The sequence below is a fragment of the Coregonus clupeaformis genome, chromosome 7 (genome assembly GCF_020615455.1).
Source record: "Coregonus clupeaformis isolate EN_2021a chromosome 7, ASM2061545v1, whole genome shotgun sequence".
Classification (NCBI taxonomy): domain Eukaryota; kingdom Metazoa; phylum Chordata; class Actinopteri; order Salmoniformes; family Salmonidae; genus Coregonus; species Coregonus clupeaformis.
Window position 1 is genome coordinate 24,206,128 of NC_059198.1, and position 27,708 is coordinate 24,233,835.

The following is a 27,708-nucleotide window of genomic DNA, read 5'->3' on the forward strand; positions in this document are numbered from 1 at the left end:
CATACAGTGGCTTGCGAAAGTATTCACCCCCCTTGGCATTTTTCCTATTTTGTTGCCTTACAACCTGGAATTAAAATGGATTTTTTGGGGGGTTTGTATCATTTGATTTACACAACATGCCTACCACTTTGAAGATGGAAAATATTTTTGGGTGTGAAACAAACAAGAAATAAGACAAAAAAACAGAGAACTTGAGCGTGCATAACTATTCCCCCCCCAAAGTTAATACTTTGTAGAGCCACCTTTTGCAGCAATTCCAGCTGCAAGTCTCTTGGGGTATGTCTCTATAAGCTTGGCACATCTAGCCACTGGGATTTTTGCCCATTCTTCAAGGCAAAACTGCTCCAGCTCCTTCATGTTGGATGGGTTCTGCTGGTGTACAGCAATCTTTAAGTCATACTACAGATTCTCAATTGGCTTGAGGTCTGGGCTTTGACTAGGCCATTCCAAGACATTTAAATGTTTCCCCTTAAACCACTTGAGTGTTGCTTTAGCAGTATGCTTAGGGTCATTGTCCTGCTGGAAGGTGAACCTCCGTCCCAGTCTCAAATCTCTGGAAGACTGAAACATGTTTCCCTCAAGAATTTCCCTGTATTTAGCGCCATCCATCATTCCTTCAATTCTGACCAGTTTCCCAGTCCCTGCTGATGAAAAACATTCCCACAGCATGATGCTGCCACCACCATGCTTCACTGTGGGGATGGTGTTCTCGGGGTGATGAGAGGTGTTGGGTTTGCGCCAGACATTTTCCTTGATGGTCAAAAAGCTCAATTTTAGTCTCATCTGACCAGAGTACCTTCTTCCATATTTCTGGCCACTCTTCCGTAAAGCCCAGCTCTGTGGAGTGTACGGCTTAAAGTGGTCCTATGGACAGATACTCCAATCTCCGCTGTGGAGCTTTGCAGCTTCTTCAGGGTTATCTTTGGTCTCTTTGTTGCCTCTCTGATTAATGCCCTCCTTGCCTGGTCTGTGAGTTTTGGTGGGCGGCCCTCTCTTGGCAGGTTTGTTGTGGTGCCATATTCTTTCAATTTTTTAGTAATGGATTTAAATGGTGCTCCGTGGGATGTTCAAAGTTTCTGATAGTTTTTTATAACCCAACCCTGATCTGTACTTATAACCCAACCCTGATCTGTACAAATTTGTCCCTGACCTGTTTGGAGAGCTCCTTGGTCTTCATGGTGCCGCTTGCTTGGTGGTGCCCCTTGCTTAGTGGTGTTGCAGACTCTGGGGCCTTTCAGAACAGGTGTATATATACAGTGGGGAGAACAAGTATTTGATACACTGCCGATTTTGCAGGTTTTCCTACTTACAAAGCATGTAGAGGTCTGTAATTTTTATCATAGGTACACTTCAACTGTGAGAGACGGAATCTAAAACAAAAATCCAGAAAATCACATTGTATGATTTTTAAGTAATTAATTTGCATTTTGTTGCATGACATAAGTATTTGATACATCAGAAAAGCAGAACTTAATATTTGGTACAGAAACCTTTGTTTGCAATTACAGAGATCATACGTTTCCTGTAGGTCTTCACCAGGTGTGCACACACTGCAGCAGGGATTTTGGCCCACTCCTCCATACAGACCTTCTCCAGATCCTTCAGGTTTCGGGGCTGTCGCTGGGCAATACGGACTTTCAGCTCCCTCCAAAGATTTTCTATTGGGTTCAGGTCTGGAGACTGGCTAGGCCACTCCAGGACCTTGAGATGCTTCTTACGGAGCCACTCCTTAGTTGCCCTGGCTGTGTGTTTCGGGTCGTTGTCATGCTGGAAGACCCAGCCACGACCCATCTTCAATGCTCTTACTGAGGGAAGGAGGTTGTTGGCCAAGATCTCGCGATACATGGCCCCATCCATCCTCCCCTCAATACGGTGCAGTCGTCCTGTCCCCTTTGCAGAAAAGCATCCCCAAAGAATTATTATTTTCACCTCCATGCTTCACGGTTGGGATGGTGTTCTTGGGGTTGTACTCATCCTTCTTCTTCCTCCAAACACGGCGAGTGGAGTTTAGACCAAAAAGCTCTATTTTTGTCTCATCAGACCACATGACCTTCTCCCATTCCTCCTCTGGATCATCCAGATGGTCATTGGCAAACTTCAGACGGGCCTGGACATGCGCTGGCTTGAGCAGGGGGACCTTGCGTGCGCTGCAGGATTTTAATCCATGATGGTGTAGTGTGTTACTAATGTTTTTCTTTGAGACTGTGGTCCCAGCTCTCTTCAGGTCATTGACCAGGTCCTGCCGTGTAGTTCTGGGCTGATCCCTCACCTTCCTCATGATCATTGATGCCCCACGAGGTGAGATCTTGCATGGAGCCCCAGACCAAGGGTGATTAACCGTCATCTTGAACTTCTTCCATTTTCTAATAATTGCGCCAACAGTTGTTGCCTTCTCACCAAGCTGCTTGCCTATTGTCCTGTATCCCATCCCAGCCTTGTGCAGGTCTACAATTTTATCCCTGATGTCCTTACACAGCTCTCTGGTCTTGGCCATTGTGGAGAGGTTGGAGTCTGTTTGATTGAGTGTGTGGACAGGTGTCTTTTATACAGGTAACGAGTTCAAACAGGTGGTTAATACAGGTAATGAGTGGAGAACAGGAGGGCTTCTTAAAGAAAAACTAACAGGTCTGTGAGAGCCGGAATTCTTACTGGTTGGTAGGTGATCAAATACTTATGTCATGCAATAAAATGCAAATTAATTACTTAAAAATCATACAATGTGATTTTCTGGATTTTTTGTTTTAGATTCCGTCTCTCACAGTTGAAGTGTACCTATGATAAAAATTACAGACCTCTACATGCTTTGTAAGTAGGAAAACCTGCAAAATCGGCAGTGTATCAAATACTTGTTCTCCCCACTGTATATATATATATATATATATATATATATACACATACACTGAGATCCTGTGACACTTAAATAAAGTCCACCTGTGTGCGCAATCTAACTAATTATGTTACTTCTGAAGGTAATTGGTTGTACCAGATCTTATTTAGGGGCTTCATAGCAAAGGGGGTGAATACATATGCACGCACAACTTTTCCGTTATTTATTTGTTCGATTTTTTTTTAAAGGTAATTATTTTCATTTCACTTCACCAATTTGGACTATTTTGTGTATGTCCATTACATGAAATCCAAATAAAAATCGATTTAAATTACAGGTTGGAATGCAACAAAATAGGAAAAACGCCAAGGAGGATGAATACTTTTGCAAGGCACTGTTGACAGACAATTTGGAAACCTGTCACCAAGTACAACACCACATATATATACAAATAATCTCTAAATGGAGTGTAAATTGAGAGCTGTGTACACTATGTTGGTGGTTGTGCAGATAAACCCAATCAGGTTGCATAGGTTGGACAGGCCATGATAGCGGCCAAAGGTGCTCTTGTATGCCTTGTACTTGGAGTCCTGCTCCCGGAGTTTGGCGTAGGCTTCCTTCTGGCTCCCTCTCCCTATCTGGTTCCCCAGGCCATGCTCCTGCTCCACCTCCCGCAGCTTGAACATGACCTCTGTGGCTGACGGGCCGAACCACTGTGCGTTTAGACCTGCCATGATGACTGCCACAAAGTACAGGGCCATCTATAGGGGAAGAACAATTTTAATACAGAATTGTCAATGACATAGATGACGTCTATAATGTAGATACAATCATTATCTAAATCTGAAATAATTATTACATTTTGATCGCGCAATCTAACGCTTCAGCGTTACAGATTGAATCCAGCCCTAAATTACAATATATAATGTGATATGACCTGCAGGCTTTCGTGCCAATCCAGCAGCTCTCTGGGGTGGTAGACTGCATACACGGCAAGGCTGACAGAGTTGCTGCCCAGTAGGCAATAGAAATAGACAGGGAACAGCTTGCTTTGCACCAGCCCAAAGGTGTGCAGTGTTACCTGCTTCACCAGTGCAAAACCTGTGGGTGGGAAAAGGGATAATGTAAGTGAAAGAAATGGGGAGACATACTGTGCCTCAAGTTCTTAATCTTGGCTTTTTTTTATATGCCACTTAGATTGTAGGGTTTTGCTAACACTCAAACTGATTTCCTCTGCTCATCCCCTATCGATCCCAGTGTCATCACCTGCTATAAAGGAGACCCACAACTGCATTCCCCATGCGAAGGACAGCACCAGCAGGTGCAGCACTTTAACCAAGTCTGTGGGCTCCCCTTCTGTGACCATGGTACTGATCTGGGGGACAAAAAACCCTAGATAGATGTTAGCAAGCAAACCAGATGACTGATTAAGTTTCATTACAGCATTGGGAACACAAAACAAAAACACTTAATCCCCACTCAAAAGCCCTCTAATTCAACAGAAACCTTTGAAGCCCCTTGAAACAGCATCATTTGAGGACTGGAAAGCTTGATTAGCATGCAAGTGATAGTGGCTTCGAGAGATAAGAGTTCTGACCTGTTTTCTAAGACTAATACTTCAAAGTTGGATAGCTAGCTAACTAAAATTCTAAAAATTATACACTGTTAATTGAGGATTACATACTTAATTCAATGCAATATCACATTTTGGGAATTGGAAACCATGACAGTGGAATGGCATTTGTCAGATAAACTACATATTTTGCTAGCACAACTGACGTTAGCTAGCTAGGTGAGTTACACAAGTTTGCTTCTAAATGCGCGCATGCATGTAATGTTGCAGTGCATTCCAAAGAGAGGAAAAAGGCTTCTTACCTGTTTTCCTTCTTTTTCTCAACAGAAAAATAACTATCTGGATGTGTTATGTTGACTGAAGGGAAACACTATTTTCTCAACTCCCGTTGATTGAACACTAGAACAACACTTCCTATGTCAAACGCCAATTTATGTTAACCACGCCCCCTAAGCAATATCTACAAATCACATTATTACAGAATGAATATTACGTGAAAGTTATAACCCACAAACCAATCATCACTGATATAGGCCATATCGATTTTTACGGCCCTGCCTTGTCATTGTGACACCCTTTTTATCCACCCACTTACAATTTACTTGGCTCAGGTCAGTTGACATGGACGACCAGAGTGCCTTGGTGAGTTGAAAAATTTGGCACTCAATGTCATACAGTAGTACCAAAATAGTTTGTTAGAATGATTTTTAATACAATGTCGATTGTTGTTTCAGTTTGAACCACCACCCCCTCCTGATGAAGGTGTGTACGTGTTATTGTGTCAATGTGATTATCAGAAACAACATAACTTGAGAATGCCTGGTGTAATACTGTATGGTCATTGTTTACTGACTTTCTTGTGTTGTCTTCTAGTAGCAGTAGGTGAATCTCAGGAGTCTCTCCGAGATGTTGTGGAAAGAATGAGGTCAGAGGTTGAAACACAAGCCAAGGTGACTGACTGCTTCCTTCTGTAGAATGTAGTATGCATTTTTGCCATATTCACGATTGTCTACTGTTTTCTTTGATGGCTTGTATTGGTTACTGTTTTATTCAGGAGATATTGTTTCAATAAATATTTCCAGTTTTGTAGACTATTGATTCCCTGTGCAAAACTCTGTTCAAGCACGAGGCAGAGAGGACCCAGATCTCAATACCATGGCAGTCCTTCAATGTAAGGGAGGGCACAACACAATCATGCCTGAACCACACCTGACTCTTGGTTCCCTGATTATTAAATTTTTTTGACTGCATGGGTTACTCTTTATTGAGTTGAACCCTCTGTAATAAGGGCTAAATAGCACTGTCATAACGATGACATAAACTGTACTCCTGTCCTTGTTCCTCCAGCCGAGGTGCACCATTTGGCTGCGTATGTAGCCGCCCAGCACCTTGAGGAGCGTTTTGAGGGCCTGCGCTATGAGGTCTCCACTGAGCTCCACTACCTGCGCAGTCTCCTGTCCCACTCTCCCTGCTCCTCTCCCACTCTCCAAGCCTCCTGCTCCAGCACTCACCCCTCAGACATCCAGAGGCAGGCTGCCATCAACCACATCTCTCAGGAACTCTACCACAGGTAGATCTGGATAAGGCAGTCTGAAATTGTGACAGGTGTAGTGGGGATAGTTTGGTGAACTACACTTACAGTGGGGGAAAAAAGTATTTAGTCAGCCACCAATTGTGCAAGTTCTCCCACTTAAAAAGATGAGAGAGGCCTGTAATTTTCATCATAGGTACACGTCAACTATGACAGACAAAATGAGATTTTTTTTCTCCAGAAAATCACATTGTAGGATTTTTAATGAATTTATTTGCAAATTATGGTGGAAAATAAGTATTTGGTCAATAACAAAAGTTTCTCAATACTTTGTTATATACCCTTTGTTGGCAATGACACAGGTCAAACGTTTTCTGTAAGTCTTCACAAGGTTTTCACACACTGTTGCTGGTATTTTGGCCCATTCCTCCATGCAGATCTCCTCTAGAGCAGTGATGTTTTGGGGCTGTTGCTGGGCAACACGGACTTTCAACTCCCTCCAAAGATTTTCTATGGGGTTGAGATCTGGAGACTGGCTAGGCCACTCCAGGACCTTGAAATGCTTCTTACGAAGCCACTCCTTCGTTGCCTGGGCGGTGTGTTTGGGATCATTGTCATGCTGAAAGACCCAGCCACGTTTCATCTTCAATGCCCTTGCTGATGGAAGGAGGTTTTCACTCAAAATCTCACGATACATGGCCCCATTCATTCTTTCCTTTACACGGATCAGTCGTCCTGGTCCCTTTGCAGAAAAACAGCCCCAAAGCATGATGTTTCCACCACCATGCTTCACAGTAGGTATGGTGTTCTTTGGATGCAACTCAGCATTCTTTGTCCTCCAAACACGACGAGTTGAGTTAACAAAAAGTTATATTTTGGTTTCATCTGACCATATGACATTCTCCCAATCCTCTTCTGGATCATCCAAATGCACTCTAGCAAACTTCAGATGGGCCTGGACATGTACTGGCTTAAGCAGGGGGACACGTCTCGCACTGCAGGATTTGAGTCCCTGGCGGCGTAGTGTGTTACTGATGGTAGGCTTTGTTGCTTTGGTCCCAGCTCTCTGCAGGTCATTCACTAGGTCCCCCCGTGTGGTTCTGGGATTTTTGCTCACCGTTCTTGTGATCATTTTGACCCCACGGGGTGAGATCTTGCCCCAGATCGAGGGAGATTATCAGTGGTCTTGTATGTCTTCCATTTCCTAATAATTGCTCCCACAGTTGATTTCTTCAAATCAAGCTGCTTACCTATTGCAGATTCAGTCTTCCCAGCCTGGTGCAGGTCTACAATTTTATTTCTGGTGTCCTTTGACAGCTCTTTGGTCTTGGCCATAGTGGAGTTTGGAGTGTGACTGTTTGAGGTTGTGGACAGGTGTCTTTTATACTGATAACAAGTTCAAACAGGTGCCATTAATACAGGTAACGAGTGGAGGACAGAGGAGCCTCTTAAAGAAGAAGTTACAGGTCTGTGAGAGCCAGAAATCTTGCTTGTTTGGAGGTGACCAAATACTTATTTTCCACCATAATTTGCAAATAAATTCATTAAAAATCCTACAATGTGATTTTCTGGAAAAAAAAATCTCAATTTGTCTGTCATAGTTGACGTGTACCTATGATGAAAATTACAGGCCTCTCTCATCTTTTTAAGTGGGAGAACTTGCACAATTGGTGGCTGACTAAATACTTTTTTTCCCCACTGTACATGATGATAAGTAGACTTTAGCTCAGTGGGATAATGCAGTAATAACAAGTAATTCCCTCTCCATTTTGTCTGTGTATGTTGTCTGTTTCTTCAGTCGAAGAGTCCTGTGGGAGCAGATTGCTGAGCTAAGGGAGGAAGTCCACAACATTCAGGGCCTGCTTAGCAAGTTTGATATTATGTTTTTCAGAACAAGACCCTCTTCCATGATGTTGTTCTAATGGAGCCTTTTTTAAAACCTTACTCAGTTTTCCTTTTCTTTTTAGAAAAACAAAGAGATGAAACTATGCGCAGATTGACAGAAAAATACTGCAAAGATATGGTATTTCAGAGCTCATTTTTCTCCCCCAAATCACTTTGACCTGAATGATTTCACTCATCAAACAAATGATACAAACTTGAAACTTGAAACAATCTTCTGAACTGTACTTGGGCTATAATGATGTGGACTGCTGAAGCTTATCTAATGTTATGTGACATGTTCTGGAATATGGGTCTATCTGTCTCCATTTTCAGTGCTTGGAGAGGATGATTGACAGCTGTCAGATGAAGGACGACACTCTCAGACTGCAGAGGCCTCAGGACATGCTCAGGTCAAATGCAAGGTGAAAGCTCTGGGGTGAGGTTAGACTAGACGAGCATGGCAAGCAATCTGACAGACTGCTATTACTAAAGGAATTATGATGATGCATCCCTATAACAAGTGTTCTCTCCTAGGTCCGATGTTTCTGAGTTACAGAATAAGCTTCAGACTATAACAATATCGAAAGGCAAGGCTCCCAAGAAAATGGGTATGATATCTGGTAATTGACTTTCCGTTGATCTACAAAATATGCAGCATTTGCATTGAAATACAAAGTGTATTTTTATGTTTGTTGAGATCAGTTTTTATTGCTGTGTGCATGGTCTCTTGCATTGCATATTGGCCGAACTGTGAGAATAGGACAGAGGGTTATGCCAGCCAATTCAGATTCAGATGAAGGGAAAAGTGGAACATGTGCCAAAGGAATGACACCAAAGATAAAAGCGGAAATCAATGTGTCTGCCAGGTAAATCAAAGCACACTAATAACATGCTTTGCTGTTTTTCATCTATTACTGACAACAGTAATTCATGTTATATCATCTAATTAATAAGCACACTTAATGGTATGTGTATGTTAGAAGGGTAACCAAATTAGAAGTGAATTCTTAATTTTGTCTCCGTTGCAGAAGGAAATAAAATTCATCGCTGGAATCCTCTATCTACCCTTTGCCCTACCTTGTCTCACACTGTCTTCTTTATGACAGCCAAATAAAATAAAATTAGGCCTACACGGACAATTATGTTTGAGCTTTTTGTCAATAATTATGTATTGTAGACTAAGACAGGAGGTTGGTTGCACCTTCATTGGGAAAGATGGGCTCATAGTAATGGCTGGAACAGAATAAATGGAATGGTAATCAAACACATTATTTCCATTTGTTTGATACCATATCGTTCACGCCATTCCAGCCATTATTATGAGCGGTCCTCCCCTCAGCAGCCTCGGGTGGTAGACTACATAATCAATGTATGTACACTACCAGTCAAAGGTTTGGACACACCTACTCATTCTTTATTTTTTACTAGTTTTTACATTGTAGAATAATAGTGAAGACATCAACTATGAAATAACACATATGGAATCATATAGTAACCAATAAAGTGTTAAACAAATCCAAATAGATTTTATATTTGAGATTCTTCAAATAGCCACCCTTTGCCTTGATGACAGCTTTGCACACTCTTGGCATTCTCTCAACCAGCTTCATGAGGTAGTCACCTGGAATGCATTTCAATTAACAGGTGTGCCTTCTTAAAAGTTAATTTGTGGAATTTCATTCCTTCAAGTGCAGTCGCAAAAACCATCAAGCGCTATGATGAAACTGGCTCTCATGAGGACCGCCACAGGAATGGAAGACCCAGAGTTACCTCTGCTGCAGACGATAAGTTCGTTAGAGTTACCAGCCTCAGAAATTGCAGCCCAAATAAATGCTTCACAGAGTTGAAGGAACATACACATCTCAACATCAACTGTTCAGAGGAGACTGTGTGAATCAGGCATTGATGGTCGAATTGCTGCAAAGCAACCACTACTAAAGGACACCAATAAAAATAAGAGACTTGCTTGGGCCAAGAAACACGAGCAATGGACATTAGACCGGTGGAAATGTGTCCTTTGGTCTTGAGTCCAAATTTGAGATTTTTGGTTCCAACTGCCGTGTCTTTGTGAGAAGCGGTGTGGGTGAACGGATGATCTCCGCATGTGTATTTCCCACCGTAAAGCATGGAGGAGGAGGTGTTATGGTGTAGGGGTGCTTTGCTGGTGACACTGTCTGTGAATTATTTAGAATTCAAGGCATACTTAACCAGCATGGCTACCACAGCATTCTGCAGCAATACACCATCCCATCTGGTTTGGGCTTAGTGGGACTATCATTTGTTTTCATGGTTACTACATGATTCCATATGTGTTATTTCATAGTTTTGATATCTTCACTATACAATGTAGAAAATATTCAAAATAAAGAAAAACCCTTGAATGAGTAGCTGTGTCCAAACGTTTGACTGGTATGGGCCCCGTGTAGCTCAGTTGGTAGAGCATGGCGCTTGCAACGCCAGGGTCATGGGTTCGATTCCCACGGGGGGTCAGTATGGGGAGAAAAAAAAACTGGATAAGAGCGTCGACTAAAATGTAAATGGTACTGTATATGTAATTATTTTGGGATTGTATCAGCGGTTTATAAATTCTGAGAGGCGGGTTGACATATTTGACCAATGACAACCCTAAAAAACTCCTTACTCTTCCAATCAGATGAAAGAACTCAGAATAATTTCCGGATACAACTTCACATTGTTAGCGTCATTACTTGGGTCACTTATCTGGTAAGAAAATGCTTAATCCAGCGTGCTTTATTATATGGCTAACATGCAAACAACCAAATTATACATACAGCACGATTTTAAATTGTGTGTGATTCTCCTATTTTTTGATTGTGCATAGCTAGCATATTACAAAGCCAGCGTTAGGTAGCTAGCTAACACAAGCTAACTTTGATTTCCTCGCGCTCTACTAGCTAATACTATCTAACGTTAGCTGCCTCTTCAGAAATCATCCCAAAATAAACGGTTCATGCAATTAACAATATTGTTGGAAATGGACTTGTAGAATTTGCAGGACGTTTTGATAAAATTTAGTATTGTTGAGCTCATATATTATAACTGCAAGCTAAAAAAAAGTCCATGCGATGGGGGGGAACTAGCTACTACATACTTGTGCAGTGTGAACATGGCTCCAACAAGAGAAGAGTAACGTTAATCATCGTCGACATCTGACTTTTTTTAATTATCGAAAATAAATTATAATTTGCATTTGTGGAAAATACGGTCCAAAAACGTGTTTGTTTACACAAGCGTCATGTATTAGTTCGCACATGCGTACTAGCAGATTGTCTATAGCGGCAGAATATTGCTGTGTTTATAACATCTGGTAAATTGGCAAATACTAGCATACACTGGGAAAAATAAATTTAAACGCACCCCCAACTCGTAATTACTAATGGGAAACTTGTCTATCATCCCTGTGCTCCAATTTGCTGGACTGCCCATATGATGAACTCTGTCTCTGACATCACCTACTAAGAAAAATACCTCGATAACAGCAATTTCAGCAATTAAATTCAAAAACAAAACATGATTTATACAAGTTTTTTTTAACACTAATATGTCTATGAGATTGAAAGCTGTACTTTTTCGTTTATGGTTGACGCAGCTTGTTTGCCATTAACCAGCAATCGGCATTCTCAACGAGTTCAAAGCACATGAACGCACACATCTCGTTGTTCCCAGTTTACAAGTAGCATTTTCCGAGTTTACGAGATGTTAAAAACGCAGCATATGACTCTTTGCCCAAACTAATTTGATTATCAGCACCATACACTAGATATAATAATGTATGCTAGCTAACATGATTAACCTAATTATTTTGTATATAACATTTGACCGTCAACGGAGAACTTGTATTGTAAACTCAGAAAAATGTAGCTATTGTATTTTACAGATTATACATCAAGAATGGGACGCCGAAAATCAAAGAGGAAGCCACCTCCCAAAAAGAAACTGACGGGTAACTTGGACACCCAATTTACCTGTCCCTTTTGTAACCACGAGAAGTCCTGTGACGTCAAAATGTAAGATAACTTGGTTGTGTTGAACAGTATATTGTCTGGCTGTAAGATGTGATCACTGATTACATGTTGATACATATCACCCTATCCAAATGCACATTTTCTTTTATCTTTTCAGGGAACGCACTCGAAACACAGGAATAATATCATGCACCGTCTGCTTGGAAGAATTCCAGACTCCCATTACTTGTATCTTTTTGATTATTTGATCAGATCACTATATTCACTTATCTACACACCACATAGCTCACATAATGGGTTGTGCATTTGTTTTAAACATTTTCAAATGCTATCTCTTTACAACTCTCCCTCCCAAATGAACTTTTCCTTGACATTTGTCTCCAGATCTTTCAGAACCAGTGGATGTTTACAGTGATTGGATAGATGCCTGTGAAGCAGCCAATCAGTAGCAGTGGTCCCCATGACTCTAATCCCTGTCTGACCTCACCCCTCATTCCCTATGATGGGTCACATATCTCTGGCTGGGCCAGGGCTTTGTCAAGTAGTGAATGTGGAGAACAAAAGATCACGGATAACACATCTGTGAAATCTTCAGTGTCTACACACTAACGGATTTGATATGAAGAAAGATACACTCCCTGTCCTCCCTTTCTGTGACAGGGTGGGATGGGGGTAGGGCAATGAAATGTCCCAATGGTCCTGATCTTTGAGAATTCCACTAAGTTTCAACCCACCTCATCATTTGTTATGTTTTACAGGCAAGCCTGTTGGTAGATATCTTTAGACTTTCCCAAGCTGCCATGTCCCCCTTTAGTGGAGAAAGTAGATTTCATTTATAAAAATTAAAAAAAGGTGTGATCCTGTAGTTTTTTGTTTGTTTATGTCATGATTTTTATTTCATTTTTTTTGTACGGGAATTACTTGATCAATAAACACAACAATGTAATTCACACCTAACTGCGTCTGTCAAATACAGCTGAAATTGTTAAAATATCTAGAACAAATATTAATGAAAAATAATCTATGGCCTGGTGGCAACAGTTTTTCACTCACAACCCAAATGAAATAATTGTAATTTTGATGTGTTTTATTGTATTGCAGCTAATTTCATTTTAAGTGAAAGCCAAATAAATACAAGATTTTCAGAAGACTGAACAATTGATAGTCTGAACAACATTGACACACATTTTAGACCTGAGGGTAATATTGCCAATTATATTTTGGCTAGGCACTGTTGGCTCTCATTCTAAACTAAAAATATTTTCTTCATGCACAATTGACTTTGTATATAGCTATAGGACATGTGACTATACAGAATAAGTTAGGTATTTTAATAAAAGACGCCTCTTGTGGTACATAAGACTTTTACCTTAAGTCTGTGGAATGTAGTCTTTCTGTTTTTTTCCAAATGTTAAAGGGATTTCAAAACACTAGATTCCCTCAGGAGGGACTCAATATTTTATGTAGCTTTATATCCAATACCTCCTATTTAAAAACATATCACAATACTGCCCAGTAACAGATATCAGGACCTATCATATTTAACTTAAAGGGATAGTTCACCCAAACTAAAAAATAACATTGGTGTCCTTCCTGTAAGCAGTCTATAGAGAAGGTATAACAGCAATCCATGCTTTGGACATGAGCATGCAAGGCAAAGAGATGGGAGTTCTGTGGCATGTTCCAGGTGCAACACAGGAAGTGTCTGATCTTGAACAAGCCCCTTTTAGCAAGCAAACAAGCCTGCTTTTACATTTACATTTACGTCATTTAGCAGACGCTCTTATCCAGAGCGACTTACAAGGGTTTTTCAAGTTTGCACAGTTTGTTTAAACCATTAGCGGCTGTGTTAGGCTACATTATCCCGAGCATAAATATGTTGCTGACTTATGTTATTAATTTGCGACTGCTGGTACAAGGTGATTACTTAATGAATCCACAGAATGACTGTCACATCTTGCAGTGCTCAAAATCACATTACATTCAAGATCTGCGGTGGGTACACCATATCATGTAGTAGTTAATGATACAGGGTCTGCTGTATTGTGCTTTGACTAAGTGGACGTTAATTAGACCGTTATCTTGTGTATAACAGCGTGCAGATGTTATGGCTCTCGATGACCTGGCTTGTCTACCTTTCTTCTAGTCATTAGCAATTCTATCCATGTGCATATTCTAGCAAGGTGATGCAAACAGCGCAACAATATATTAAAGCTGTGTGCCGTGGAGACTTTTATAGGGGGATTATAATTTGTCTCATGCAAACTGGCCTACATGACATCTACATTTACATAGCTAGCACAATGGTTAAAATTGAATCTGCACTGTCTACCACTAATGAAGTATGTGAGACGGGTTGAATACTGCTGATAATACTATAAATATTCTAATCTATTGGCTTTTCAAGATGCCTTTGGGGGCTCACATTAATTAAAGTATCAGGTTTGCGAACCCTACTGATCTTCCAATGATTTAAAGAATACTAGAAAAAATGGCTGGTTGGCAGGCCTGTGAGCTAGAGCAGGGATGTCAGAGCAGCGCAGAGGTGCAAACACAGGCAAAGTCATAAGGAATAAATCTGCTCAAAGCTACTAATCCATGTCCCTGTGTCCTGGAAGACTCAGTCTGATTCTGTGGGCCTGTGTCATCCAGAGGGATTGAATCCCAGAGCGGTCTCTGGTTCCTCAGGGGTTAGAGGTTAACAGCAACACGTCGGTCATTTCTTCTTTCCATTCAAGGAACTTTTTCCTGTATTCTCAATGTTTAAGCTGGATGGGGGATCTACAACAGAAAATCTCAAATTTAATAAACTATAAAAGATCTATAAATAAAAAATGACAACCTTAAGATTGATTAAGGAAAAAGTTTCTTGATATTATTAGTATTTCATAGTACTTATTTTCACCATATTTGAATAGAAAAATCTCCATTGCAAAGTTGGATACTGCTCAAGGGGGAGAGGGGTGTGGCCCACTACATTAAAGTGATTTAAAATAACAAGGTCAAAGCCATTGAACCAGGCATGAATCCCCTCAAAGGATAAAAATGATTTCAATGGTTGATCACAAAAAAAAACAGCGAGGGATGAGGATAATGAAAACAGTAAATAACAGTTTGGGTGGTCTTGCTGGTGGAGAGGGGTTCTTGAGAGGAGGGGACTGGGGTTATCCTGTTCTATTTAGTCGTAGTACATAGTACCGTCAAACTCAGCCCTCTCCCCGTTGTTGACGAATTCATCGGGGTTGGAGCAGTACTTGTTGTCGTAGACCTGCCGAGGGAGGCCGTATGTGGTCATGCCCTGTTGGGACGCCATCTTGTTGGTGCCCATCTGCAGTGAAACAGTGGAGGTGTCGCAGTCCTCCAAGCCCAGACTCTTGTCATAGATGTGTCTCCTGGTGCCAGGGGCCGTCATGCCAGACTGAGAGAGGAAGAAAAGCAGGGAGGATTAGATATAGGCTACAAAGTGTAATATTTTATATAATATTAATTTCTTTCATGATAGGCAGAGAGAGGGAAAACTCCCAAGATGTGCAGGATGTTAGTCCATTCTATTTGTGAAATCAAATGGCGCCCCACCTGATTGGCACCCTTATTGGTGCCCATCTGGAGGCTGATGGTAGACTGGTCCAGAGGGTTCTCCATTCCCCCCCTTGGGTCGTACAGGTGACGCCGCGTGCCATAAGATGTCATGCCCTTCTGGCTAGCAAGTTTGTTGGTACCCATCTGGACAGACAGCCAAAGGTAGTGCATTGGTTATGCCTGAACTATAATACCATTAAATCAATCCTATCGGCCAAACTCAAAACAAATGAATGTATGTTTTAACATGCTACTACTACATATATTACACCTGTAATAACAGTGATATCTTAGTGTATAAGGTGTATATGTTACAAAGACTGCTCTGACCTGCAGGCCGATGACATTGCGCCCTTCCTTCAGCATGTCTGGGGCGAAACGGCGCTGGTGTGCTGTTGCATACTTCACTCCCATATCATACTTGGAGTGGAAACCTTTGGACTGGGCCTGGGGAAAGAGGGGAAGGTTAGAAAAACGGATTATGGATCCTCACGTGAAGTAGAAGTAAGTTTCTTACAAGCCACTGACAATACTTTCTGAATACAGTACTGTACAATGTACTGAGATTACTCTATGGGTTTCCACTCACAATTCCAGCCAGGGTGATGAGCGTGCTCTGGACCTGGGTGTAGTTGGTATTCTCAAACAGGTCGTTGGCCTCAAACAGATCGTATGGCTTCATCCCATAATCTGTGATGGCTCGGACAAAATTGCCAATGTTTTCCAGCTGGGCAATGAAAATGAAGAAAATAGAATTAGCCATGAGCAAATGATCCACTGAGGTAAAAGCAAGAGTACACACAAAGAGGACACCAGTTACTGTGTTATTTGGATATTGTCATGTTTCTTTAAACAGTCATTGTATTTGAGACTCAGGACTTCAGAATTATCAGCTGTCTGGGGTTTTCTTCAAAGCATTACCAACTCACCAGTTGGATAATCTTTTTCTCTTTTATTCCTGACAAAGGGACCACAACATGTGAGAGCATTTATTCTTAGTAACATTGTATGTCATGGATGATTCTTTGGAAGTGCCTCAACAAACCCTTAAAAGTGCTGTTTTCTTTTTGAGTGTCATACAAAGAGAGTTGAAGACGCACGCTGAGATGAGCCTCATTTAACAATGCAGCTGCAGCTTGGAATGTAAATAAATAAACACTACGCCAAGCAAAAGACTACCGATCTGGCTATATATTTTAGCGAGATCAGTGGCTGAAAGGTATGGAGTGGAAAAATCTACGGACTCTTGGCATGCTTATGCTGCTCAATACCTAGTATCTATGATAACTATAGCCTACTGCACATCATGATGGGCATGATGTTATATAATAATACAAAAAACATTCCTCTGTCTCAGAACAAGCTTACCTGATGCCAGTTTTGAGGGGAAGTGTTAATCTTTCTTACAGATCCTGGCTGAAGTGTGTTGATAAGACTACACACAAGGAAAGAGAAAGCACAGAACAACAGTCAAAATACTGTTCTAACTTTGAGTGGCCCAGTAATCATTAACAGTGGGGAAATGAATGAGGCTGAATGATATTGGAAGCCAATGAAAATAATATGGTCATATGACACACAATATGCTCTGCCATTCTGCATGACATTCTGTACGGCCACAGTACTGAGGAGAGTATCGCTCACTCACTCGCACAAGATGACCCCATCCTTCAGGTTCTCCATGAAAGGATCAGCGATCTTCTTGCCTGTTACGTCCTGGATCCACAGCCTCAGCTCCTCCTCCTTCTGGGGGTCATACTTCTGGGCCAACTGAGGAGGCAGAGGTCAAAGGTTATACAGTGCATTCGGAAAGTATTCGGACCCCTCACTTTTTCCACATTTTGTTACGTTTCAGCCTTATTCTAAAATTGATTAAATAATTTTTTCCCCTCATTAATCTACACACAATAACCCATAATGACAAAGCGAAAACAACGCAGTGAAGGGGTCTGAATACTTTCCGAATGCTCTGTAAATGTGTTGGATTTGACTGCATCCTAACATCTGCAGACACTCTGGTTACTGTCTTGTAACTGTCAGTTCTGCGTGATGAATGATCTTGTGACGTGCTCAGCTACCTGAAAAATACTAATTATCTTACAACAAACTGTAACTGTAGTAAAAGAGTCACAGAACTATGATAATCATTAGAGCTGTTATCCCTCCTTCTCCCGTTTCTTTTCTCATCTTGTAACAGAGGGATGACATTCTACCTGTTGTAATAAAACCTAACGATGAAGAGTAGAGTAAAAAAACAACAGGAAGAAACTGAAAAATGGCCATGGGACATTCCTTTTTCCTGCATGGAGAAACACTGATTCTCCACTTCCTTGTATTTCCTTTTTGGCACAAACGCATCCCCCTAATACCAGAGATTCTATGGTGGGTCTGTAGCCCCCCTCTCGCTCTGCACTCTCTTCTTTTCAGAATGTTCTACTCACTCACAGTCTGGGAGAGTGCTTGTGAGACCAGGAGCCAACACAATCAGGTATTTCAAAGCAGCAGTCCCATCACACCAAACTTGGGAGAAACAGCTCTCCCTATTACCCCTCTCTGTGCTCCCTCTCTCACCTCTGGGTTTACAGTGAGGCGATCTACTCAGGCAAACCACATCTGATAATGAGATGCCAAGGCCTGCAGACAGCCAAGGTATTTTGGTCGGAGTTTGATTTAACTTTTGTTATTTTTCATTGTGGAGGTCAGGAATGTAATCAGAACTGGTTCCTTTATTTTAAAACGTATAAGTCTTTGATGCCAAAATTGGCACCAATCCATTGATTCTATCATTATGTTTCATGTATGAACTCAGTGGAGAGAATATACATTAAATCAGTGTAGGCCATGGCATAAGGAATAAAATGGTGTAAGTTGATCGTAAATAAAATATGAATAAGTGTATGGTAGATACAAATGGGTGAAAGTAAGCCGGAACGGTCCGGTATGGAGTACCTGCAAAATAATTAGTGGGTGTACGCCATACCGGTAAAACATGAGCCTATCACAATAATTAAAACATAGATTTCAAGAAAACTGTAGGCTATCACACTATTTATCATACCGCATGTCATTCGCATGAAAAAATGAGCGAATAGACTTGAAAACTTGTGTACTACGCTCCAAAATGCAGTGTGGTTCAACAATAACACAGACATTTTGTCAAGGCAGATATAAGTGGGCAAGACACGCGCGGAGAGCAGTGTACGCATCAATTCAGGTTCCAAGACCTGTGTAGGCCTAATGAATGATGATCACCAAATGTCATTCATAACACTTTTTGGTGTTTTGTAAGTGATGCCTCTTTGCATTTATCAAAAGGCACTGCTGTATGGATGCCGTAATTATTTTAGAGTGGAGTAGCCTAATAGTTGGAATAGTACCTGAAGTCTGGACACTGACTGTAGGTCTCACATATACAGTAGCCTATTATAATATTAACTCCTGCAGAATTGTGTTCCTCGCAGTAAAATTATAGACCAAATGTTAATTTAGTCTCGGGAACAGGAGTGGAGAAATATGATTTATTTATTTCAGCATCTTGATAGAATGCGATTGAGCGCTTTTAGGGACCTGTTGTGTAGCCTTAACGTGCAATTTCTTTCAGCTACATAAAAGCTGACAGTATTTAATTTTCAACCACATAAAATATGCATCCAAGACTAACTGAAATACTATCAGAAACATGTTGGATCGTTTTCACAGCTTTTCATTTCCTTTAAACCGGTCAAACTGATGTCATTTGGAAACCTTCCTGGTCCCTAAATGTGCTCGCTCCGTGAGAGAAGCAGAAATGAAAGAGAAACTTTACCTATGTCAACTATACTGAACAAAAATATAAACGCAACATGCAACAATTTCAATGATTTTACTGAGTTACAGTTTATAGAAGGAAATCAGTCAATTGAAATAAATTAATTACGCCTAGATAGTTTGTGTGTATGTATTGATATGTGTGCCTTTACATTGTTTTAATGTAGTTCTGTCCTTGAGCTGTTCTTGTCTATTAATGTTCTGTATTATGTAATGTTTCATGTTTTGTGTGGACCCCAGGAAGAGTAGCTGCTGCTTTTGCAATAGCTAACGGGATCCTAATAAAATACCAAAATACCCTAATCTATGGATTTCACATTACTAGGCAGGGACGCAACCATGGGTGGGCCTGGGAGGGCATAGGCCCACTGGGGAGCCAGGCCCAGCCAGTCAGAATGAGTTTTTCCACACAAAAGGGCTTTATTACAGACAGAAATTCTCCTCAGTATCCCCCTCCCTCCCTCCAAGCCGGATGTGGAGGTCTTGGGCTGGCGTGGTTACACGTGGTCTGCGGTTGTGAGGCCAGTTGGACGTACTGCCAAATTCTCTAAAATGACGTTGTAGGCGGCTTATGGTCGAGAAATTAACATTCAATTATCTGGCAACAGCTCTGTTGGCCATTCCTGCAGTCAGCATGCCAATTGCACGCTCCCTCAAAACTAGAGACATCTGTGACATTGTGTTGTGTGACACAACTGCACATTTTAGAGTGCCCTTTTATTGTCCCCAGCACAAGGTGCACCTGTGTAATGATCATGCTGTTTAATCAGCTTCTTGATATGCCACACCTGTCATGTGGATGGATTATCTTGGCAAAGGAGAAATGCTCACTAACAGGGATGATATATGCTTTTTGTGCGTATGGAAAATTTCTGGGATCTTTTATTTCAGCTCATGGAAAATGGGACCAACACTTTACATGTTGCGTTTATATTTTTGTTCAGTATAGATTGTTGATGATGCATTGATCATTCTATTGATTTATGACATTATTAGCAAGGCTTTATTTAGTATTCTAGATGAGCATCAAGTAATGACAGAAGAGAAGCTGCAAGGATCTAATTATGGACAAGTTGACTAACAAATGTTGGAAATTATAAGCAGAAAAATATCTAAATGAGGCTTTAAAACTATTCCCACCCCCTGTTGTTCAGACGTCCCTGAGTAACTTGCGCAGGTAGTCTACATTAGCCTTTTGAAGTAATTGATTGACAATCAGATGAAAACACGACAGGTCGTGTGTATGCCACATTAAAAGGTAGAAGGAAAAATACATTAAAAAAGTTAAAGGACAAATCTTTACTATTAGGCCGTAGAGATCCTATTAAATTAATAGGAATTCTATATGTAATTCTATAATTAGACCCATATAGAGGTCCCTGTACCGGGAATAAATTAAATATACTTTCACCCCTGGATAAAAACAATCATGTGGAAGGTTGACATTCCAGTGAATCCACAAGGCCTTGTTCTGTCTGCCTCAACAGTGTTTTGTCATTCCCCACTGGAGTGTAAATTGTTTACAGAGAGACACTTGCTCAGGTTGTAAGACAGAGCTCAGGGACACCTTAAAAGGAGGTTTAGGTTGCTGACGTACGTGTCTGTCAGTCTCTGGAGCATATCCACTGTCATCTGATGTCATGCCACTGGCACTTACCATCCACAATCTGGCATCAGCATTATGACCTTCCATGGCCTCACAACCACCATATATATATATACAGTGGGGAAAAAATGTATTTAGTCAGCCACCAATTGTGCAAGTTCTCCCACTTAAAAAGATGAGAGAGGCCTGTAATTTTCATCATAGGTACACGTCAACTATGACAGACAAATTGAGACATTTTTTTCCAGAAAATCACATTGTAGGATTTTTAATGAATTTATTTGCAAATTATGGTGGAAAATAAGTATTTGGTCACCAACAAACAAGCAAGATTTCTGGCTCTCACAGACCTGTAACTTCTTCTTTAAGAGGCTCCTCTTTCCTCCACTCGTTACCTGTATTAATGGCACCTGTTTGAACTTGTTATCAGTATAAAAGACACCTGTCCACAACCTCAAACAGTCACACTCCAAACTCCACTATGGCCAAGACCAAAGAGCTGTCAAAGGACACCAGAAACAAAATTGTAGACCTGCACCAGGCTGGGAAGACTGAATCTGCAATAGGTAAGCAGCTTGATTTGAAGAAATCAACTGTGGGAGCAATTATTAGGAAATGGAAGACATACAAGACCACTGATAATCTCCCTCGATCTGGGGCTCCACGCAAGATCTCACCCCCGTGGGGTCAAAATGATCACAAGAACGGTGAGCAAAATCCCAGAACCACACGGGGGGACCTAGTGAATGACCTGCAGATAGCTGGGACCAAAGTAACAAAGCCTACCATCAGTAACACACTACGCCGCCAGGGACTCAAATCCTGCAGTGCCAGACGTGTCCCCCTGTTTAAGCCAGTACATGTCCAGGCCCGTCTGAAGTTTGCTAGAGTGCATTTGGATGATCCAGAAGAGGATTGGGAGAATGTCATATGGTCAGATGAAACCAAAATAGAACTTTTTGGTCAAAACTCAACTTGTCGTGTTTGGAGGACAAAGAATGCTGAGTTGCATCCAAAGAACACCATACCTACTGTGAAGCATGGGGGTGGAAACATCATGCTTTGGGGCTGTTTTTCTGCAAAGGGACCAGGACGACTGATCCGTGTAAAGGAAAGAATGAATGGGGCCATGTATTGTGAGATTTTGAGTGAAAACCTCCTTCCATCAGCAAGGGCATTGAAGATGAAACGTGGCTGGGTCTTTCAGCATGACAATGATCCCAAACACACCGCCCGGGCAACGAAGGAGTGGCTTCGTAAGAAGCATTTCAAGGTCCTGGAGTGGCCTAGCCAGTCTCCAGATCTCAACCCCATAGAAAATCTTTGGAGGGAGTTGAAAGTCCGTGTTGCCCAGCGACAGCCCCAAAACATCACTGCTCTAGAGGAGATCTGCATGGAGGAATGGGCCAAAATACCAGCAACAGTGTGTGAAAACCTTGTGAAGACTTACAGAAAACGTTTGACCTGTGTCATTGCCAACAAAGGGTATATAACAAAGTATTGAGAAACTTTTGTTATTGACCAAATACTTATTTTCCACCATAATTTGCAAATAAATTCATTAAAAATCCTACAATGTGATTTTCTGGAATTTTTTTTCTCATTTTGTCTGTCATAGTTGACGTGTACCTATGATGAAAATTACAGGCCTCTCTCATCTTTTTAAGTGGGAGAACTTGCACAATTGGTGGCTGACTAAATACTTTTTCCCCCCACTGTATAACAAAGTATTGAGAAACTTTTGTTATTGACCAAATACTTATTTTCCACCATAATTTGCAAATAAATTCATTAAAAATCCTACAATGTGATTTTCTGGAAAAAAAATCTAATTTTGTCTGTTATAGTTGACGTGTACCTATGATGAAAATTACAGGCCTCTCTCATCTTTTTAAGTGGGAGAACTTGCACAATTGGTGGCTGACTAAATACTTTTTTCCCCCACTGTGTGTATATATATATATATATATATATATATATATATATATATATATATATACACACACACACACTGACTGATACTCTATTGAATATGACCTATTCTTATACTACAGCACTAATGACCATGATGGCCAAGTATAAGGAAATGTTCGTGTGGACAGGAAAGCACTTTGTATGCAGGAACCAGGGCTCTTCCAACACAATAAGGTTGATGGCACATTCAGTTGTCATTGACAGACATGGAGTTTAGAGTTCTGGAATATCCTGTGATAGTTCTTTGATCCCATTGGCAGAGTCATGCTGTGTCCAAGCTGAACATGGGTTGTCAGCAGTTATGACACATGCACACATATTGTGCATCGCTGTCATCGCACTGTCACTGGAAATACAATCTCTCCCAAACATCAGTGGGTGTTGACAGCACAGTCGCCCACATGGTAGTCCATAGACTACCATGGTTGGTGTTGATGACTAATTTAGTCCTCGCCTAGACTTTAAAGGGGAAATCTGCGGTTCAAACAATAACAAAGTGGTCCAACCCGCCACTGATTTGGTAAATATCTTAGGGATGGGTCTGTAGAAATGTAACCACTGACGGGCTCTGATGATGGGGTAAGAAAATTGAAAGCTCATGAAGGATTTATAAGTCATATTCTTCAAGAATCAATGGGTATCATGAATTTAAAAGTCAAAAAATGAATGTAGTGATCATACACTGCCCCTTTAAAAAATATATACATACTGGTAGCCTTCTAGAGACACCTTGAAACCAGGCCTTGTGGGCTCATCTGGGAGTAATTATGTAATTGTGCTCTGTGACAGACAGGTGAGGTGATCTCACCTGTAATCTAAACGACCCAGTTCAAAGTTATCAATCAGAGAAAAAACATATTAAACGATGAAGTAAACTGTCAGAATGGTAGGCAACCATTTATCAGTATAGGCCTAGGCTATCCATGATCACCTTTGACAGTCCAATTAGACAGTCCAAAAAGCCTACTCGACAAAATCTCCTAAAAGAAAGCCAAAATATAACATTGGCCCTCGATATTGGTTCCCCTACAACTAATAAAGCAGAGAGGATGCACGTGCTGACAACAAGATATGCGAGCGTGAAGTGCGCATCTTCCTGAACGCGAGTATTCTCTTGGCCCACTGATGTCAATGACGTAAAGACCCCATTATTTTAATTTCAATTAAAAGGAAAGCATTTAAAAGAAAAGCTAAGGCTACATGACATGCGAGATACATACCTTACTTTTGACCTCGGCAGAAAGTCCGAAGGATGGTCCACTTTTGAAATTCTTTGACATAGTTATCTTTGATTATTCACAGAGGAGATTTTAAAATAGTGAAATACACCCCTCTATCCTGGCACGAGAAAACTCACAGCAAAGTCCTCTTTCTCCCTGGACACTGACAGACCCGCGGATGTTGCAGGAGTATTCAGATTCTGTACCGTTCTGCTCGATCTGGTGAGGCTGTGGACCACTTTACAACACTTTTCTCAATCTTTTTTAAACTCTTCCCATCTGTGGATTTCTGGAGTGCGGCGCGATTGGCTAGGGCCACCATCCAATCCCGACGTTGCCTCTTCCTCTGGGTGATGTCACCAGAATGGCATTAGACTCGCTCAGTGTCACTTTTTCCACCTTAAGGGGAATTGGATGGAGGATCCTTTTCAATTTCCTAATTTTATTGCATCCAATTTCACTTTCATTACTAAATGAAATAAATATCAAGCACATCACAAATTCATAGACCTATAGCTATTTTTAAATCGTTGAGGGTATACATCACAACCCCAGGCCAAGGCAGACCTTTAGAGAGGTTTGAATTACACATTTAACTTTATATTTATACAAAGTATTATAAAGTAATATTTATACATGCTGCAAGGTGTTTCATTACTGTAGATGTATAGGTCCCTTTTTATATCCTGTATGACATAATTATTTGTCAGGCCTGAAAGTATTGACCCATCCATCATAAACCTGAAGAACCTTGGTTTATATTGTTGGGCAAAGAGGTTCAAGACCAGTGTAACCCTAATTATGGTCGTGGTCAAGGATGGTTAAGAAAGCAGATATTAAAAAGGTAGGCTAAATGGATACTTTCTCACTTGAGCATCTTTGATTGATCACTTCCTTATGTAAAATGTCAGTATGAATAGCAATATGATTAATCCTGATAATAATACATTAAATGTATTCCAAATGTATTTACGTAGTGATTCACATTTGATATGTATTCTTCCTTTACTATTTTCAACCCTGATGCTCTACAATTCCTGTCTTTTTCCATATCAAACTTGGAACTAAATACTACAATCTACTTTTTTTTAACGTTGATATCTCTTTGAAAAGAAGCCAAGAAAAATTTATAAATAAACACCCTTGTTGGCAAGTGTTTTTCTGCCATCTTGTCAATACACATACAACACCCCCATACACCGCCCTCTACCCACACATATAGTATAGTGTGTTCCATAGAGTTTGATTTGAGGTCGTTGGTGTAACCTATATGGCTTGGGGGCCTGACGTCACTTGGAACAATGAGCTGGTTTTCCTCTTATACCCCAGTGTTTCACTCCACTGCTCTGCTCGTCCACAGGCAGATGACAAGGGAATGGAATGCAAAGCCAGCGGGCTGTGGAGCGTCAAAGGGGACCAGGCAGCACTGCTCCCCATAGAGTAGTATGATGATTCACCCTACTGCCGTCTGTCCTGTCCCACATTCACTCTCACACACATATGTTGGCAATGCGTTAACAGACAGGGCATGAGGGGAAGGTTCTGGAAAAAGCACTATGAGGGGAATGGAGGATGGGGAAAGGGGTTATGGTGGTGCTGTGGGAGTGCTGGTATAGTGGAGTTCAAAGCTCACAATTATGATTACACTTAGTTTTTAATATAGGTGTTCGTAGACAATGATGGACAATTAATGACATATTCCAGTTACAGTGTAATTACACGTTGGAGCATATCGTTGGGACACCAATGTGTTTTTTTGCAGGGCTTCTCCAATGAAGAAGAGAGGAAGTCAGGTGGACCTTCTCTTCCTGCGACCAAAACAAATGAACTTTGTCCACCAGTACACCAGTACACCAGTGGAGAACAACCTGTTTTATAATGGTTTCTAGATCACAGACCTGCCAACATTATGAAAGTAAATGATTTGGGTAGACAAGAGTAATATCAATGCCTCAGGTCAGACATTTGTAATTGCACTGCATTGTTGCGTAAAATATGTCAAGAATGTTTAGACGACAGATGAGTTTCAGCCTGATAGGCTAGCTGTAGTGGTAGTAGAAGTTTGAGTTTGGCAGACATCTCTACACACAGTAGCCTATAGTGTATAAACCAAGAGTTTACCAAGCATAGACTCTTACTGAGCTACTGATCTAACTATTGAGCACCATTAACAATGTTAACAACTATGTTATAACCAAATAGTTTACATTTAATAACAGGACATAGTCATGAAAAGAGTTTGAGGAACACTGTGAATCTGAGTGTGCACACTTTAACAAACAATGACCAGAAAAAGACGCACAAATCAAAGCTTAGATAGAGATTGTTTGTGAAGATAGGACTCATAAACCATAAAGGGCCAATCAGCAGTTGAAACAATACCACTGTTTTGGTAAAAATCTGAGGGATGGAGCTGGAGAAATGTAATCACTCAAATTCATAGACAGAGCTATGGATGCAAGGAATGACCATCCATGATATAAACATTATAGTTTGAACTATGTTTTGAGGCTATAAAGTGTTTGTTTACAAACATTGGAGTAAAACAGACTTATATTTTGGGTTCTGATGGGGTACGACAGTAAAACTAAGCTCATGAGGCATTTATAAGTTAAATTCTTAAAGAATCAATGGATACATATAATTAATTTATGTCTAGAAATGGATATAGCAGCTGTTGATTGCCCCTTTAAAGCTCACCTTAAAGTCTTGCTTTAGGTATGAGGCTGCGACTGTGATGACAAACTAAAATTACAGTGGAGCCTTATGTAATGTGGCCATAAACAGATTGTCAGTGAAATACAGAAGCGCACAAGCACAGAGAGAGAGAATAGCTGAGTGCGGGACCAAGCAAGGGTCTTATAAACATCTCAAGGAGAGAAGAGGCACACAGGAGGAATTTGGACACTTTATTTGGGCATGATGGGAGAAGGAAGGGCCATAACTGGCTGGAGTAGCAGCCCAGTTGTAATGTAATGTGAAAGTGGAATCCCTCAAACTGATTATACACTACTGTTACTTATTTGCTGTGCTGTGTTTTTTGGGGGGTCATTTACAACAGAACCTATGAGGTGAGGTAGAGGTATCATCCAGTGAGAGGAAGCATAGGGAACATACCACACCTCCAGATTGGAAACCTCTGTTACGATTGTCTGTTTATTTGAACGCTAACATACTGGAAATACAGTCTTGCATAAAGTCTTGGAAGAGATGACAAGGTTCGGATAACATTACAACTTAAACTCAAACTGAATTAGAAACACAATAGTAATTAAAGAGCCATTAGAGAGGGTATACCTTGGTAGGAAAGACAGCTAGGCTAAAAATAGAGCTCAGGCAAAGGGAGCTGAGAAGAGAAGACAGGCTTTGGGAGAGCTACGAGATCCAAGAGAGGCAGACAAATTGTGCAAGTCATAATATTTGACAAAGCAAAGAAATAACGTGCACGTGTGTAGCTACAACTGTTGAGAGACAGAACTGCTGTTCTGGATCGTAGAGGGGCATTTCCAAAGTTCCAGCTCCCCCTTCTCCACACCCTCATCCAGTCTGCCTGGCTATTTATGGTAGAAGGCCTCCTCAACCTAGGCTGAGAAGAATTCAGAAGGCTGGGTTCTTAGACAGCCCAAATTATGATGCTATGTACAGTAGGACTGAACGTTTAAACAACTTCTGGGCTTGACTAATACATTTCTTGGTTAATTAATACCCAAGTGTCTGGGTG

General features: G+C 40.9%; 3 protein-coding genes across 10 annotated transcripts; 1 reads left to right on the plus strand and 2 right to left on the minus strand.

Moving 5' to 3' along the window:
• Positions 1-3,169: 3,169 nt before the first annotated feature.
• LOC121569420 (transmembrane protein 205-like) lies at positions 3,170-4,790 on the minus strand. Of its 3 annotated transcripts, none has more exons than XM_041880363.2 (4): positions 4,703-4,790; positions 4,094-4,202; positions 3,765-3,928; positions 3,170-3,588 (listed from the first exon to the last, which is right to left on the minus strand). In XM_041880363.2, the coding sequence occupies exons 2-4, from the start codon at positions 4,191-4,193 to the stop codon at positions 3,286-3,288; spliced, it is 567 nt and encodes a 188-aa protein (XP_041736297.1). In that variant the 5' UTR covers positions 4,194-4,202; positions 4,703-4,790; the 3' UTR covers positions 3,170-3,285. The 3 variants fall into 3 exon arrangements, with proteins under 3 accessions (XP_041736297.1, XP_041736296.1, XP_041736295.1); XM_041880362.2 differs by having other exon boundaries at positions 4,094-4,219; positions 4,703-4,788; XM_041880361.2 differs by lacking the exon at positions 4,703-4,790 and having other exon boundaries at positions 4,094-4,626.
• Positions 4,791-4,950: 160 nt separating this feature from the next.
• LOC121569419 (transcription elongation factor 1 homolog) lies at positions 4,951-12,751 on the plus strand. 6 transcript variants are annotated; one of them, XM_041880353.2, is made up of 12 exons: positions 4,951-5,042; positions 5,135-5,162; positions 5,274-5,350; positions 5,524-5,571; positions 5,748-5,970; positions 7,730-7,797; positions 7,899-7,954; positions 8,149-8,237; positions 8,350-8,435; positions 11,714-11,843; positions 11,959-12,029; positions 12,186-12,751. In XM_041880353.2, the coding sequence occupies exons 4-12, from the start codon at positions 5,556-5,558 to the stop codon at positions 12,248-12,250; spliced, it is 804 nt and encodes a 267-aa protein (XP_041736287.2). In that variant the 5' UTR covers positions 4,951-5,042; positions 5,135-5,162; positions 5,274-5,350; positions 5,524-5,555; the 3' UTR covers positions 12,251-12,751. The 6 variants fall into 6 exon arrangements, with proteins under 6 accessions (XP_041736287.2, XP_041736288.2, XP_041736289.2 ...); XM_041880354.2 differs by having other exon boundaries at positions 5,534-5,571; XM_041880355.2 differs by lacking the exons at positions 11,714-11,843; positions 11,959-12,029; positions 12,186-12,751 and adding exons at positions 8,576-8,681; positions 8,844-9,251.
• A 116-nt stretch (positions 12,752-12,867) lies between these two features.
• Positions 12,868-24,224, minus strand: LOC121569418 (calponin-1-like). The gene is made up of 8 exons (XM_041880352.1): positions 23,988-24,224; positions 17,029-17,150; positions 16,749-16,815; positions 15,970-16,107; positions 15,711-15,827; positions 15,378-15,524; positions 15,000-15,219; positions 12,868-14,582 (listed from the first exon to the last, which is right to left on the minus strand). The coding sequence occupies exons 1-8, from the start codon at positions 24,045-24,047 to the stop codon at positions 14,518-14,520; spliced, it is 936 nt and encodes a 311-aa protein (XP_041736286.1). The 5' UTR covers positions 24,048-24,224; the 3' UTR covers positions 12,868-14,517.
• Between the last annotated feature and the right edge of the window lie 3,484 nt (positions 24,225-27,708).